Source organism: Salmo salar, chromosome ssa01, assembly GCF_905237065.1.
Source record: "Salmo salar chromosome ssa01, Ssal_v3.1, whole genome shotgun sequence".
Lineage (NCBI taxonomy): Eukaryota > Metazoa > Chordata > Actinopteri > Salmoniformes > Salmonidae > Salmo > Salmo salar.
In genome coordinates, this window is record NC_059442.1 from 39,143,560 (window position 1) to 39,156,715 (window position 13,156).

General features: G+C 41.4%; 1 protein-coding gene across 1 annotated transcript in view; it reads right to left on the reverse strand.

Moving 5' to 3' along the window:
* Positions 1-13,156, reverse strand: part of mapkbp1 (mitogen-activated protein kinase binding protein 1) — a 73,302-nt gene that overhangs the window by 56,112 nt on the left and 4,034 nt on the right. Inside the window, exon 2 of the mRNA XM_045694835.1 lies at positions 3,158-3,249. Within this exon, the coding sequence (XP_045550791.1) occupies positions 3,158-3,249 (92 nt within the window). The remainder of the gene's footprint in view (positions 1-3,157; positions 3,250-13,156) is intronic.

The window sequence follows — 13,156 nt, forward strand, 5'->3', positions numbered from 1 at the left end:
GATGGTGTGGGGGTACTTTGCTGGTGACACTGTCGGGATTTATTTAGAATTCAAGGCACACTTAACCAGTATGGCTACCACAGCATTCTGCAGCGATTCGCCACCCCATCTGGTTTGCACTTAGTGGGACTATCATTTGTTTTTCAACAGGTCAATGACCCAACACACCTCCAAGCTGTGTTAGAGCTATTTGACCAAGAAGGAGAATGATGGAGTGCTGCATCAGATGACCTGGCCTCCACAATCACCCGACCTCAACCAAATTGAGATGGTTTGGATTGAGTTGGACTGCAGAGTGAAGGAAATGCAGCCAACAACTGCTCAGCATATGTTGGAACTCCTTCAAGACTGTTGGAAAAGCATTCCAGGTAAAGCTGGTTGAGAGAATGCCAAGAGTGTGCAAAGCTGTCATCAAGGCAAAGGGTGGCTACTTTGAAGAATCTAAAATATATTATGTTTTGTTTAACACTTTTTTGGTTACTACATGATTCCATATGTGTTATTTCATAGTTTTGATGTCTTCACTATTATTCTACAATGTAGAAAACAGTAAAAATAAAGAAAAACCCTTGAATGAGTAGGTGTGTCCAAACGTTTGACTGGTACTGTACTTTCACAGCAAATCAACTATTGTTGTCCAACATGGCAGCAAGCACATAATCTTGTGAAAGTATTCCGACTTCGAAGCAACATAAATCAAATATTTACTTATCCGACAGGTTAAGTCATAGGCGCCTTCAGAATGTGCTGTCTACATTGGGCCTATCGGTATATTTGAGAGGCCATCGTTCAAAGATCATTTGAAAAACAAGTTAAAAGAAGAGCCTATACCTATGGCTAATTCATGGTAAGCTGAGTAAAAGTACTGCCACACGGTCACTACCATCATCAGTCACCCATCAGCCATCTGGTGGGTTGGTTTAGCAGACTGACAGGTGGTCAAGCCTCTGAGATGAGAAAGCCCCGCAGGGTCTGTGGTGTCAACAAGGAGGGGATATCAGTTTCCTTCCAACCCAAGAGAGGAGAGACAGAGACCACCCTCCAATCTGCCAGTCCACTCCAGACCCTACCCCTCCCCCCCATGCTGATGCTGTCTTATTTCTCATCCTCTGTTCATGCTGAGACAGCCTGGAGGACCTCGTTGTTAATCTGCCGTACTGCAAGTTTCCTGTCCTGTCTGCCCAGTACGGCCAGAGTAAGTGGCTAACAATGATGGTGATATCTAGTGTTTCCCTGAGCTCAGCGCCAGCTATGCTGCTTAAATCTGCTGAAACCCTGAAGGCAGCATACTGTAGCTGTCCAAACGTTGGCATCTATTAAATGTACTGCATCGGAGCCATCAGGGTGTGCAGCTTTTCTTTTCTAAGTGAACCAATAAGAGAGACTACAGAAGAGTGACATACTGTACAGTAGTCTTGATAAAGAGCAAGTGAGAGCTCATGGGAGCCAAATATTTACTGCCACAGGATTCAGGCTATTCTTAGTAGTCGAAGCATTCATTTGAGCTGCATTTCTGTATTCTCCTCTGCGTTTATTTCTTTGTCCATCCATCGCCTTAAGTCTTTACGGCATCCTTCTGCGAATACAGCAGGCTTATTTGCAAGCTTGCAGTTACAAAGGCTCAGGCTGTAGTAAGACCCTCCAGCAGAGAGCTGCAATGCAGCACAGAGGCAGAGCAGAGCCCACTCCTCTTCTCCGGAGCAGAGTGGTCTAAGGAGTATTCCCCTCACACATACGCACATGCACCCCCCCCCACACACACAGTGCTACTACTGACCCAGTTTGCTGCAGTGCAGTGCGGTCAGGACGAGGGTCTGTGGCACACATCTATTCATGCATGTTAGATTTATCCAGCAGTAGGACATTTCATTCTCACTGAGGACATTTATTCCACATCACTAGACATGCCATCAGAGGTCTCTTCACAGTCCCCAAGTCCAAAAGACATTTGCGGCTAGGCAACGCACAGTATTATACGGAGCGATGATCGCATGGAACTCCCTTCCATCTCCCATTACTCAAGCAAAAAGCTAAATTAGATTTTAAAAAATGATAAAATATCTCATGGCACATTAGGGACTGTGAAATGACACACAAACACAAGCACACACACAATCTAACACACAATCTTTAGTTGTATTGTTTGTAAATCATTGTATTGAAATGTGAGACTGTTGTTGTCTATCAGTGTTTTGTTACTCGTCGTGTTTTATGTTTTTGTGTGGATCCCAGGAAGAATAGCTGCTGCTTCGGCAAAAGGATCCAAATTAACCAATACACGGCAGATGCTGCTTCAGAGGATCCAGCCATACATTCATTCAAACCCCATACAGTATTATCCTGTTCAATAATTGCACTTATCAGACCGGGTGTGTTCGTAAACTTACTCTGGAGTGCCATTTGCTCCATCCTAAGCAGCTCGCCCCAGCAGAGCTGGTTAGGCTGTTTTCATGTTATCCAGAGCGTTGGTGACTGTAACTGTACTACCGCTGGCAACAATTTAATGACGTTTTTTTGCCAACGTTTACTGACAGCGGCCATATTCAATGGGTGTTGAGCGTTCGTAAATTCATCAGCTATTCTGCGCTCTGGCACACTCAGATGAGAGAGAGCTCCAAAATCGGAGTAGATAGCCAGAGTGAATTTACGAACGCACCCATCATTCTAGGTTTGCACTGTATATATAGCACAATGGAAATTGACCTAAAGTGTGCTGCATTCAGGTTCTGCCATAAATGTTCTAACAATAAAGAGGTATGTAAAGCTGTAATTTAAGACATTTGCAGCAAATGCTGATATCCTTCAGTCATCATAGACTAAACTAGTTGTACAACAAAGCCATTGTAAATCAAACAAATATCCTCCCTCGTCACACACTCAGCATTCAACAAATTGGGATCCTGATATTCCAGTTTCCCCATACCCACATAGATGACTGTGCTGTATGGACGCTCGCCTTGATGATAAAACCAGCCGGCTCTGGGGGCCTATCAGTTATGAACCCACAAAGGATTCATAACATCATGTGTCAGTAGAATGGAACAGTCCCACAATGATATAAGGCTACTTACTACTACAACAACACTTCAGACAGACTAGAGTAAGGATTGTTGGGTGTGGTTTTGGTGTGCAACAGGTGTTCACCACGGTCACTCACCCAGCTGGGTAGGCCACTAGTCCGGAGCGAGGGTCGCAGGCCAAAGCACGGTTCCCAAACGCTGTGATCCCCAGCACCTTCTCTAATGTCACCTGAAAAATAAATAACACAATAAAATGAATGGAAACACGCATTACATTACACCATGTTGTTAAATAATTCATACACAAACTACAGGCCAAATGTGTGGTATTTTGCTAAATGAAAGCAGGTGTTCCTAATGTTTTGTGCACTCAGTGTACATGCATAATGATTTGCATGTCATTGTGGCAGTATTGGGAAAACACTGCATGAAACCATCTTTACTCTTCAGCTTTAACACACACATCCTCCCTCACACACTCTGTCTCCCCCTTTCACATAAACACACATACCATTCTCTCTCCCACAAACACACACTGTTCTCAACTTTAAAAACGTTGGGCACCAAACAGAATGTAAGGCGCACCAGAAAGAGAGAGATTGTTTTATATAGTTTAGGCTTACACTACGTGCTGACCACACCGCTCGCATCGCGTGCGTTACAAAATAAATGTACAAATACATGCTATTCAATCATTGTACCCACACCGCTCGCACGCGTCAACGAGGTGCTAAAACAGAACTTGGTTCTACTTGTGACGCTTAACACGCTGCAAGTCCCGCCTCTCCCATCTCCTCATTGGCTTTTAGGAGCATAAACCCACGTGCCATCTCCTCATTGGTTTTTAGGAACATATACCCACGTGGGTGATTGAAAGATGAACTGAGGTCCACACTCCCGGCCAGTCGGTAGTGGTAATGCACCTTAAAGTTGGTTGCCAACCGCCATATAAAGCCCAAAGAAGAAGAATCCTGACTCAACATGCGTGTGGTAGCAGACCCTTTTCCTTTCTTCCAGTGCCAATCAAATTTGCCTCGATCTAATGTCAAGTTACCAGGTTGCTAGCGAGCTAGATAACAAACAACGCCGTTCAGTCATGTTATCAAACCAATAATTAGCGGCCCGGCATTAATAAGGTAGCTCCGGTTGTATGGGTCATATTTTCTTAACCATTTGAGCAAGAGACGAGACGTTTTCTTCGCTGTAAAGCACGCATGCCTGTCGCGAAGCTGTGTTTCCTCCCAGGCACTGCAGCGTGACAGCGAACTTGCAAAGCCTACTCAGATTGGCCTGTGCTCTTGGTTATATCAGGTCAATGTACCAACTTTGCTCGCTCTGTGTGCTGCTCCAATGTACAAATGCAATAACAGAAGACTGATCAGGGTCTGCATCGCTATCACGGCTAAATTCTATTTTAAAAACTGATGAAGGTATAGGGGAGCAGGCGCCAGGGGTAGATCGGTAGGGGTAGTATCATCTGAAACTGTACTATGGTATTCTAAATGTTATAAGTATTATGATGTTTTTGTACCTTGATATTACCATGGTACCGGTACATCGTGAAACACTTGCCTGTACAGAATACAAATACTCCAAAACATACAAGACACTAAAGTAATACTGTAAAAAATGCGGTAAAGCAATACATTTTTGGTCCAATACAAATCCAATACAACACATTGTTGAGTACCACTCTCCATATCTTCAAGCACAGTGGTGGCTGCATCATGTTCTTAAGACTAGCTTGTAATAGTTAAGGACTGGGGGTCTATGGACCAAAGATCTGTGGAATGGTCAAAATAAGTGCACTATGTGAGGGAAAAGGGTGTCATTTGGGATCCATCCACTAATGCTACTATAGGTTCAAGGCTGCATACAGTCACTGCCTTAGAAATAAATCAGCCCCAGGATAATAAGAAAATCCACTCCTTACTTCCTTCGTACTCAAACAAAAGCGGCCTATTCCTTTGTCTAACTCCCTACTCCAGAGTGCTTCACGCTAAGCCAGTAGGCAATGTCTGCAAAAGCTTTCCATCACCTCTTATTAGCCTACACCCTAAGAAAACAAATGAATGAAGCTCACTTTAATAATAAAACAACCACAGCAAGGCTAATGATGACTCACATTATGTATATATCATTAAGCGAAACTAAATATAAACAATAGGAAGAAGTAGCATGACTTCAACACCTCCAGGCTGTGGAAGGACTATTTGACCAAGGAGAGTGATGGATTGCTATATCGGATGACCTGGCCTCCACAATCACCCGAGATGGTTTGGGATGAGTTGGACCGCAGAGTGAAGGAAAAGCAGCAAACAAGTGCTCAGCATATGTGGGAACTCCTTCAACACTGTCGGAAAAGGATTCCTCATGAAGCTAGTTGAGAGAATGCCAAGAGTGTGCAAAGCTGTCATCAAGGCAAAGGGTGGCAACTTTGAATAATCAAAAATCAAAAATATATTTTGATTTGTTTAACACCTTTTTGGTTACTACATGATTCCATATGTGTTATTTCATAGTTTTGATGACTTCACTATTATTCTACAATGTAGAAAATAGTCAAAATAAAGAAAAACCCTTGAATGAGTAGGTGTGGCCAGCATCCCAGAGTCGCTTCTTCACTGTTGACATTGAGACTGGTGTTGAGGACTTGTGAGGTGTCTGTTTCTCAAACTAGACACTCTAATGTACTTGTCCTCTTGCTCAGTTGTGCACCGGGGCCTCCCACTCCTCTTTCTATTCTGGTTAGGGACAGTTTGCGCTGTTCTATGAAGGGAGTAGTGCACCGCGTTGTACGAGATCTTCAACTGGTACTGTATATATCATGGTGTACAAGACACCTGTCTGATTCACGCCTGTCTGAGTGGACTGATCCATTGTGGAGACCGTGGAGATGGCACAGTGCTACTGAAATTGTATATGGTTATATTACATAAGAACATTGTTGCAACACTAAAAATATATATATATTTTAAAACAAATGCGCTTTCTCCCGCATAGTGGTCGCTGTCCACGGTTCTGAAACACATCAGTGTGCTTTTCAATTGGCGTCTCTTTTCCTAGACCATGTTGCTATGTGCATAATAGCAAAGTTAACCAGCATATTGGTGTTGAAAACAATGCGGCGGAGGCAGCAGCAGAATGAGGAGACTAGAAAACAACCCTTGCCTTATTGTCTAAGAAAAGTGAGGAGAGAAGAAACCCAAACTTAGTTTATAATCAATAGCCTAACTTATAAATGTGCCTGGCTTTATATATCATCCATATACACTACCGTTCAAAAGTTTGGGGTCACTTGGAAATGTCCTTGTTTTTGAAAGAAAATTAAAAAAATTGTCCATTAAAATAACATCAAATTGATCAGAAATACAGTGTAGGCATTGTTAATGTCGTAAATGACTATTATAGCTGGAAACGGCTGTTTTTTTAATGGAATATCAACATAGGCGTACAGAGGCCCATTATCAGCAACCATCACTCCTGTGTTCCAATGGCACGTTGTGTTAGCTAATCCGTGTTTATAATTTTAAAAGGCTAATTGATCATTAGAAAACCCTTTTGCAATTATATTAGCACAGCTGAAAACTGTTGTTCTGATTAAAGAAGCAGTAAAACTGTCCTTCTTGAGACTAGTTGAGTGTCTGGAGCATCAGCATTTGTGGGTTCGATTAGAGGCTCAAAATGGCCAGAAACAAAGTACTTTCTTCTGAAACTCGTCAGTCTATTCTTGTTCTGAGAAATGAAGGCTATTCCATGCGAGAAATTGCCAAGAAACTGAAGATCTCGTTCAACGCGGTGCACTACTCCCTTCACAGAACAGCGCAAACTGGCCCTAACCAGAATAGAAAGAGGAGTGGGAGTCCCCGGTGCACAACTGAGCAAGAGGACAAGTACATTAGAGTGTCTAGTTTGAGAAACAGACGCCTCTCACAAGTCCTCAACACCAGTCTCAATGTCAACAGTGAAGAAGCGACTCTGGGATGCTGGCCTTCTAGGCAGAGTTGCAAAGAAAAAGACATTCTCAGACTGGCCAATAAAAAGAAAAGATTAAGATGGGAAAAAGAACACAGACACTGGACAGAGGAAGATTGGAAAAAAGTGTTATGGACAGACAAATCTAAGTTTGAGGTGTTCGGATCACAAAGAAGCAGAACCGTGAGACGCAGAAAAAATGAAAAGATGCTGGAGGAGTGCTTGACGCCATCTGTCAAGCATGGTGGAGGCAATGTGATGGTCTGGGGGTGTTTTGGTGGTGGTAAAGTGGGAGATTTGTACAGGGTAAAAGGGATCTTGAAGAAGGAAGGCTATCACTCCATTTTGCAACGCCATACCATACCCTGTGGACGGCGCTTAATTGGAGCCAATTTCCTCCTGATCTGTTTCACCTGTCGGTGTGATTGTCTCCACCCCCCTCCAGGTGTCGCCCATCTTCCCCATTACCCCCTGTGTATTTATTCCTGTGTTCTCTGTTTGTCTGTTGCCAGTTCGTTTTGTTCGTCAAGCCTACCAGCGGTTTTTCCCTTGCTCCTGTCCTTGCTATAGTTCCTGTTTTTTTGTTTCCCGGTTTTGACCATTCCTGCCTGCCCTGACCCTGAGCCTGCCTGCCGTCCTGTACCTTTGCCCCACCTATCTGGATTACTGACTTTTGCCTGCCCTTAACTTGTCCTTTTGCCTGCCCCTGTTCGAATAATAAACGTTTGTTATTTTGACACTGTCTGCACCTGGGTCTTACCTTAAACGTGGTACCTACAACAGGACAATGACCCAAAGCACAGCTCCAAACTATGCAAGAACTATTTAGGGAAGAAGCAGTCAGCTGGTATTCTGTCTATAATGGAGTGGCCAGCACAGTGACCGGATCTCAACCCTATTGAGCTGTTGTTGGAGCAGCTTTAACGAAAGAAGTGCCAATCAAGCCAATCCAATTTGTGAGAGGTACTTCAGGAAGCATGGGGTGAAATCTCTTCAGATTACCTCAACAAATTGACAACTAGAGGTCTGCAAGGCTGTAATTGCAGAAAATGGAGGATTCTTTGACGAAAGCAAAGTTTGAAGGAGAAAAATATTATTTCAATTAAAAATCATTATTTATAACCTTGTCAACATCTTGACTATATTTCGTATTCATTTTGCAACTCATTTCATGTATGTTTTCATGGAAAACAAGGACATTTCTAAGTGACCCCAAACTTTTGAACGGTAGTGTATATCTACAGAAATAAGACAGATCCTGCTTCTGTTGCCTGTTTGAGTGTTTGTTTAATAGCCTACTGATTCCATGAGCACCAATTCCATTGTCAAGTAAACAATTTCACAGATTCGGCTGTTTTTAAACTTTGCTTTGCTGTAATAAAGGCTTTAAACTTTTTTTTGTTAGAACAGCCTCTGGTATTATTTATCATTATTATGTTATTTACACTGTTCCAAAATGTCAGAAAAATAATAACGCTCCTTTTTCTTGATCACCTTCTCATTTGTTATTATTACTATTAGGATCAGCATTATAATATATAATGTCATTATCATTAGTAGGCTTAGTAAAGCAGCCTTGTATAACCACAATAGAGCTGTAGGCCTAAGAGCACATCCTGTTTAGTCTTAATACGGTAACTTACTTAGGCCTATATTTGAATACTTACAGTATATAGGATATGGGATCAATCATTCATTCGTTCATATCATCACACAGCATACAATTCATTTATGATTTGAAATGCAAATCAAGCATTTGTATTAAAAATAAAATAAAGCAAGCCTTGAATAACTAGCTTAAACAATAAATAAATCGTTCCATTTCGGGAAATTGCATTCAGGAATGAACGTGACTGGTTTTAGTCTTTGCTGTAATAAAGGCTTAGCAACAAAACGTTACAACAAACTCTCTGGTACCAGTGGTGGTAGGTGCCATTTAAGATGGGGGAGGATCACTTTTTTTTAGGAACATGGCCTTATTTCTATTACACCATTTTGGATGACTGTCATTCATATTCCATTCACCCAGCTCAATGTAACATTGATAGGTTTAGGTAACTACCTGATACTAGACATTTCCCTATACCCATCATGAGGTTGCTATAACCTACCCTATGAATGAAAGTTTACATTGTTGGTGCACAGGTCGAGATAATTTTGAGTGATCAAGGTGACAGACAGCGACACATTCAAGACCGCCTTGCACACTATTGCCTGCGTCTAGCTGATATAGGGTGTAATCATTAGTCCAACAGTTGCAAACAAGAGTTTCCATTGGACAAATTCAGGTATGCTTATCCCTGTCTCGTTCTGTTTGCTTCCATTTAATTAAGTTTTTCAACAGAATTGGCGCAATGAATACAACCCTGATTACACGCAAACCCAGTTAACTTTCATAGCAGCCACATACAAACACCTCATTTCACCTTTTCCCTTCGCTTGAGGACTTCAGTGCACAACACACCAGCTGTCTGTGACCAGGAGAAAAAAATAATTTCCAAGCCAAACCTTCATATGATGGTCGCTAACTGCTATACACAGCCTACACCGTTGTCACCATATTATCTAACGTCAGAGTCAACATAACTACTACAACTAATACATTAGAAAACCAGTTACAATCATGCAGTACAGTGTGTACAGTTCCAGTGTTGGATAGCCATAGCCAGCTAGCTAACATTGCATCCCTCTCTGTTTGAGCCGGATATTTGAATAGGCTAAACTAGCTAGCTGCATTCGATGCTAGCTAAGTAAATGAAAGTGAAAAATAAATACTACACAACAAAGCTAGCTCTCTCTCTCTTGCTTCTCCTTCATTTTTGAAGAAATTAACTTGTTAAATGTTTTACTATTGTCTTTCTCTCTCTTTGAGTCAACTTGTCACGTCTTCTCCCGTTCTTCCCCCCCTGGCGCTTGACGGCGCCAGGCTGCCCTGCATCACGCACTCCTTCCATCCATTACGCACACCTGCCTTCCCTTGTCACGCACATAAGCAATATTGGACTCACCTGGACTCACTCATCTGTTTATTACCTCCCCTATATTTGTCAGTTCCCTTGCTCTATTCCCCGCTGCTGCATTGATTGTCTTTTGTTTGCATTATTAGTTTGCTGACGCTGTTCCTGTCTCGTTCCATGTCTGTTCTTTATTAAATGTTTGACTCCCCGTACCTGCTTCGTCTCTCCAGCGTCATTCCATGTGACACAACTACTCACCACATTTTATGTACTTCAGTGCTATCTAGCTGTAGCTTATGCTTTCAGTACTAGATTAATTCTCGGATCCTTTGGGTGGACAACATGTCAGCTCGTGATGCAAGAGCTCTGATAGGTTGGAGGACGTCCTCCCGAAGTTGTCATAATTTCTGTGTAAGTCTATGGAAGTGGTGAGAACCGTGAGCCTCCTAGATTTTGTATTGAAGTCAATGTTGGAGGACAGAAGCTAGCTGTCCTCCAGCTACATGGTGCTACCCTCATTGCAAAACGGTGTGTTTTCATCAATTATTTGGTGATGTGAATATATTTAATATAGTTTTATCTAAAATCTTTCACTATTTTTATATTTGGTCCTCCCTTTCCTCCTCTGAGGAGCCTCCACTGTCTGGTACGCTTATAATGTATTTAGTGTCGTTTACATTGTTCCAAACGGTCAGAAAAATGATATTGTGATCTAACAGCACCTCTTTGGTACATATAATATGCACGCAGCGCTTGCTCCTCACTTTATTTTTCTTTATCTCCAGTATTTTCCACTAGTCAAATTCATTCCACACATCTGACTTCCCCTTTACCTCATGAGAAACTAGTAATCATTCCCCCGTTTCAGATTTATTTGTCACGTCCTCTGCCTCCATTTTATGGTGTTCGGAGTTTGTTATTACCAATTTATTGATGTGATTACGATATGCTATAGGTCAGGCCTTATTGGTCACGTGCATGTGATGCATTAATGTGTCACATAAAGAGAGCAATGGTTGAGGGAATAAGGAATGTTTTTCCTATACAAATGAGGGATTACGGTAAAATAACTTTTCAGTCAGAAATGGCTGTAATTATGTTGCAGCTTAAGCAACACGGACAGAGCGATAAACACTTTGATGTTCTGTGGTGGCCACTGCAGCAGAGACAGCGCGATAAACATTTTGATGTTCTGTGGTGGTCACTGCAGCAGTGACAGCGCGATAAACACTTTGATTTTTGGTGGTGGTCGCTGTAGCAGAGAGGAGAGAGAAACAACAGGTGCTAGTCACACAGTCACTCAATGTCTTTTTTTTGTAACACGTAATAAGTCTGAGCCAGGCCCAGCCCAATCAAATCAATTACTGGTCGGACACTCTCTAGTTATTTGTGTGTCTTAATTATGTAATCAAACAGTGTGTTTAAAGCATCAGACAAGCTCACTGTATATAGTTGATTTGTCTATATATATGGAAAAATACACGCTTTGACATTTCAACCAATCAATTGGTCGAAAGAACAGACGACTCTTGGTCGACCAAGATTTTTTTTGGGGGGGGGCGGGGAACAGCCCTAAACTAATTAAATGACTATCCGGATTACCTGCATTGATCCTTTTTAGAGGTTGACCGATTAAATCGGCATGGCCGATTAATTAGGGCCTATTTCAAGTTTTCATAACAATCGGTAATCAGCCTTTTTGGATGCTGATGATGGCCGATTACATTGCAATCCACGAGGAGACTGCGTGGCAGGCTGACCACCTGTTACGCGAGTGTAGCATCAAAAGGACCTGTGGCTGCAAGGAGCCAAGGTAAGTTGCTAGCTAGCATTAAACTTATCTTATAAAAATCAACCAATCTTAACATAATCACTAGTTAATTAAACATGGTTGATGATATTACTAGGTTACTAGCTTGTCCTGCGTTGCAAATAATCACAATGCGGTTCCTGTTCATTTATCATCGAATCACAGCCTACTTCAACTTCGCCAAAAGGGTGACGATTTAACAAAAGCGCATTTGCGAAAAAAGCACAATCGTTGCACAAATGTACCTAATCATAAACATCAATGCCTTTCTTAAAATCAATACACAGAAGTATATATGTTTTCAACCTGCATATTTAGTTAAAAGAAATGGATGTTTGCAGGCAATATTAATTACAGAAATTGTCACTTCTCTTGCGCAGAGTGCAAGCAGAGTCAAGGTATATGCAGCAGTTTGGGCCGCCTGGCTCGTTGCGAACTGTGTGAAGACCATTTCCTCCTAACAAAGGCCCTAATTAATTTGCCAGAATTTTACATAATTATGACATAACATTGAAGGTTGTGCAATGTAACAGCAATATTTACACTTAGGGTTGCCACCCGTTCGATAAAATATGGAACGGTTCCGTATTTCACCCTAAGAATAAACATTTTGTTTTCGAAATGATAGTTTCAGGATTTGACCATATTAATGACCAAAGGCTTGTATTTCTGTGTGTTTATTATATTATAATTAAATCTATGATTTGATATTTGATAGAGCAGTCTGACTGAGCGGTAAGCAGCAGCAGGCTCGTAAGCATTCATTCAAACAGCACTTTACTGTGTTTGCCAGCAGCTCTTAGCAATGCTTGAACCACAGCGCTGTTTATGACTTCAAGCTTATCAACTCCCATGATTAGGCTGGCAATACTAAAGTGCCTATAAGAACATCCAATAGTCAAAGGTATATGAAATACAAATGGTATAGAGAGAAATAGTCGACGCTTCATAATTCCTATAATAATGACAACCTAAAACTTCTTACCTGGGAATATTGAAGACTCATGTTAAAAGGAACCACCAGCTTTCATATGTTCTCATGTTCTGAGCAAGGAACTTAAACGTTAGCTTTTTTACATGGCACTTATTGCACTTTTACTTTCTTCTCCAACACAGTGTTTTTGCATTATTTAAACCAAATTGAACATGTTTCATTATTGATTTGAGACTAAATAGATGTTTTGTATTATATTAAGTTAAAAGAAGTGTTCATTGTTCATTCAGTATTGTTGTAATTGTCATTATTACATATATAAAAATATGGATCGATTAAATCGGTATCGGCTTTTTTTGGTCCTCTAATAATTGGTATCGGTATGGCGTTGAAAAATCATAAAAATCGGTCGACCTCTAATCCTTTTTTAACTAACTCCATTGTACGGACTAAGCAAACA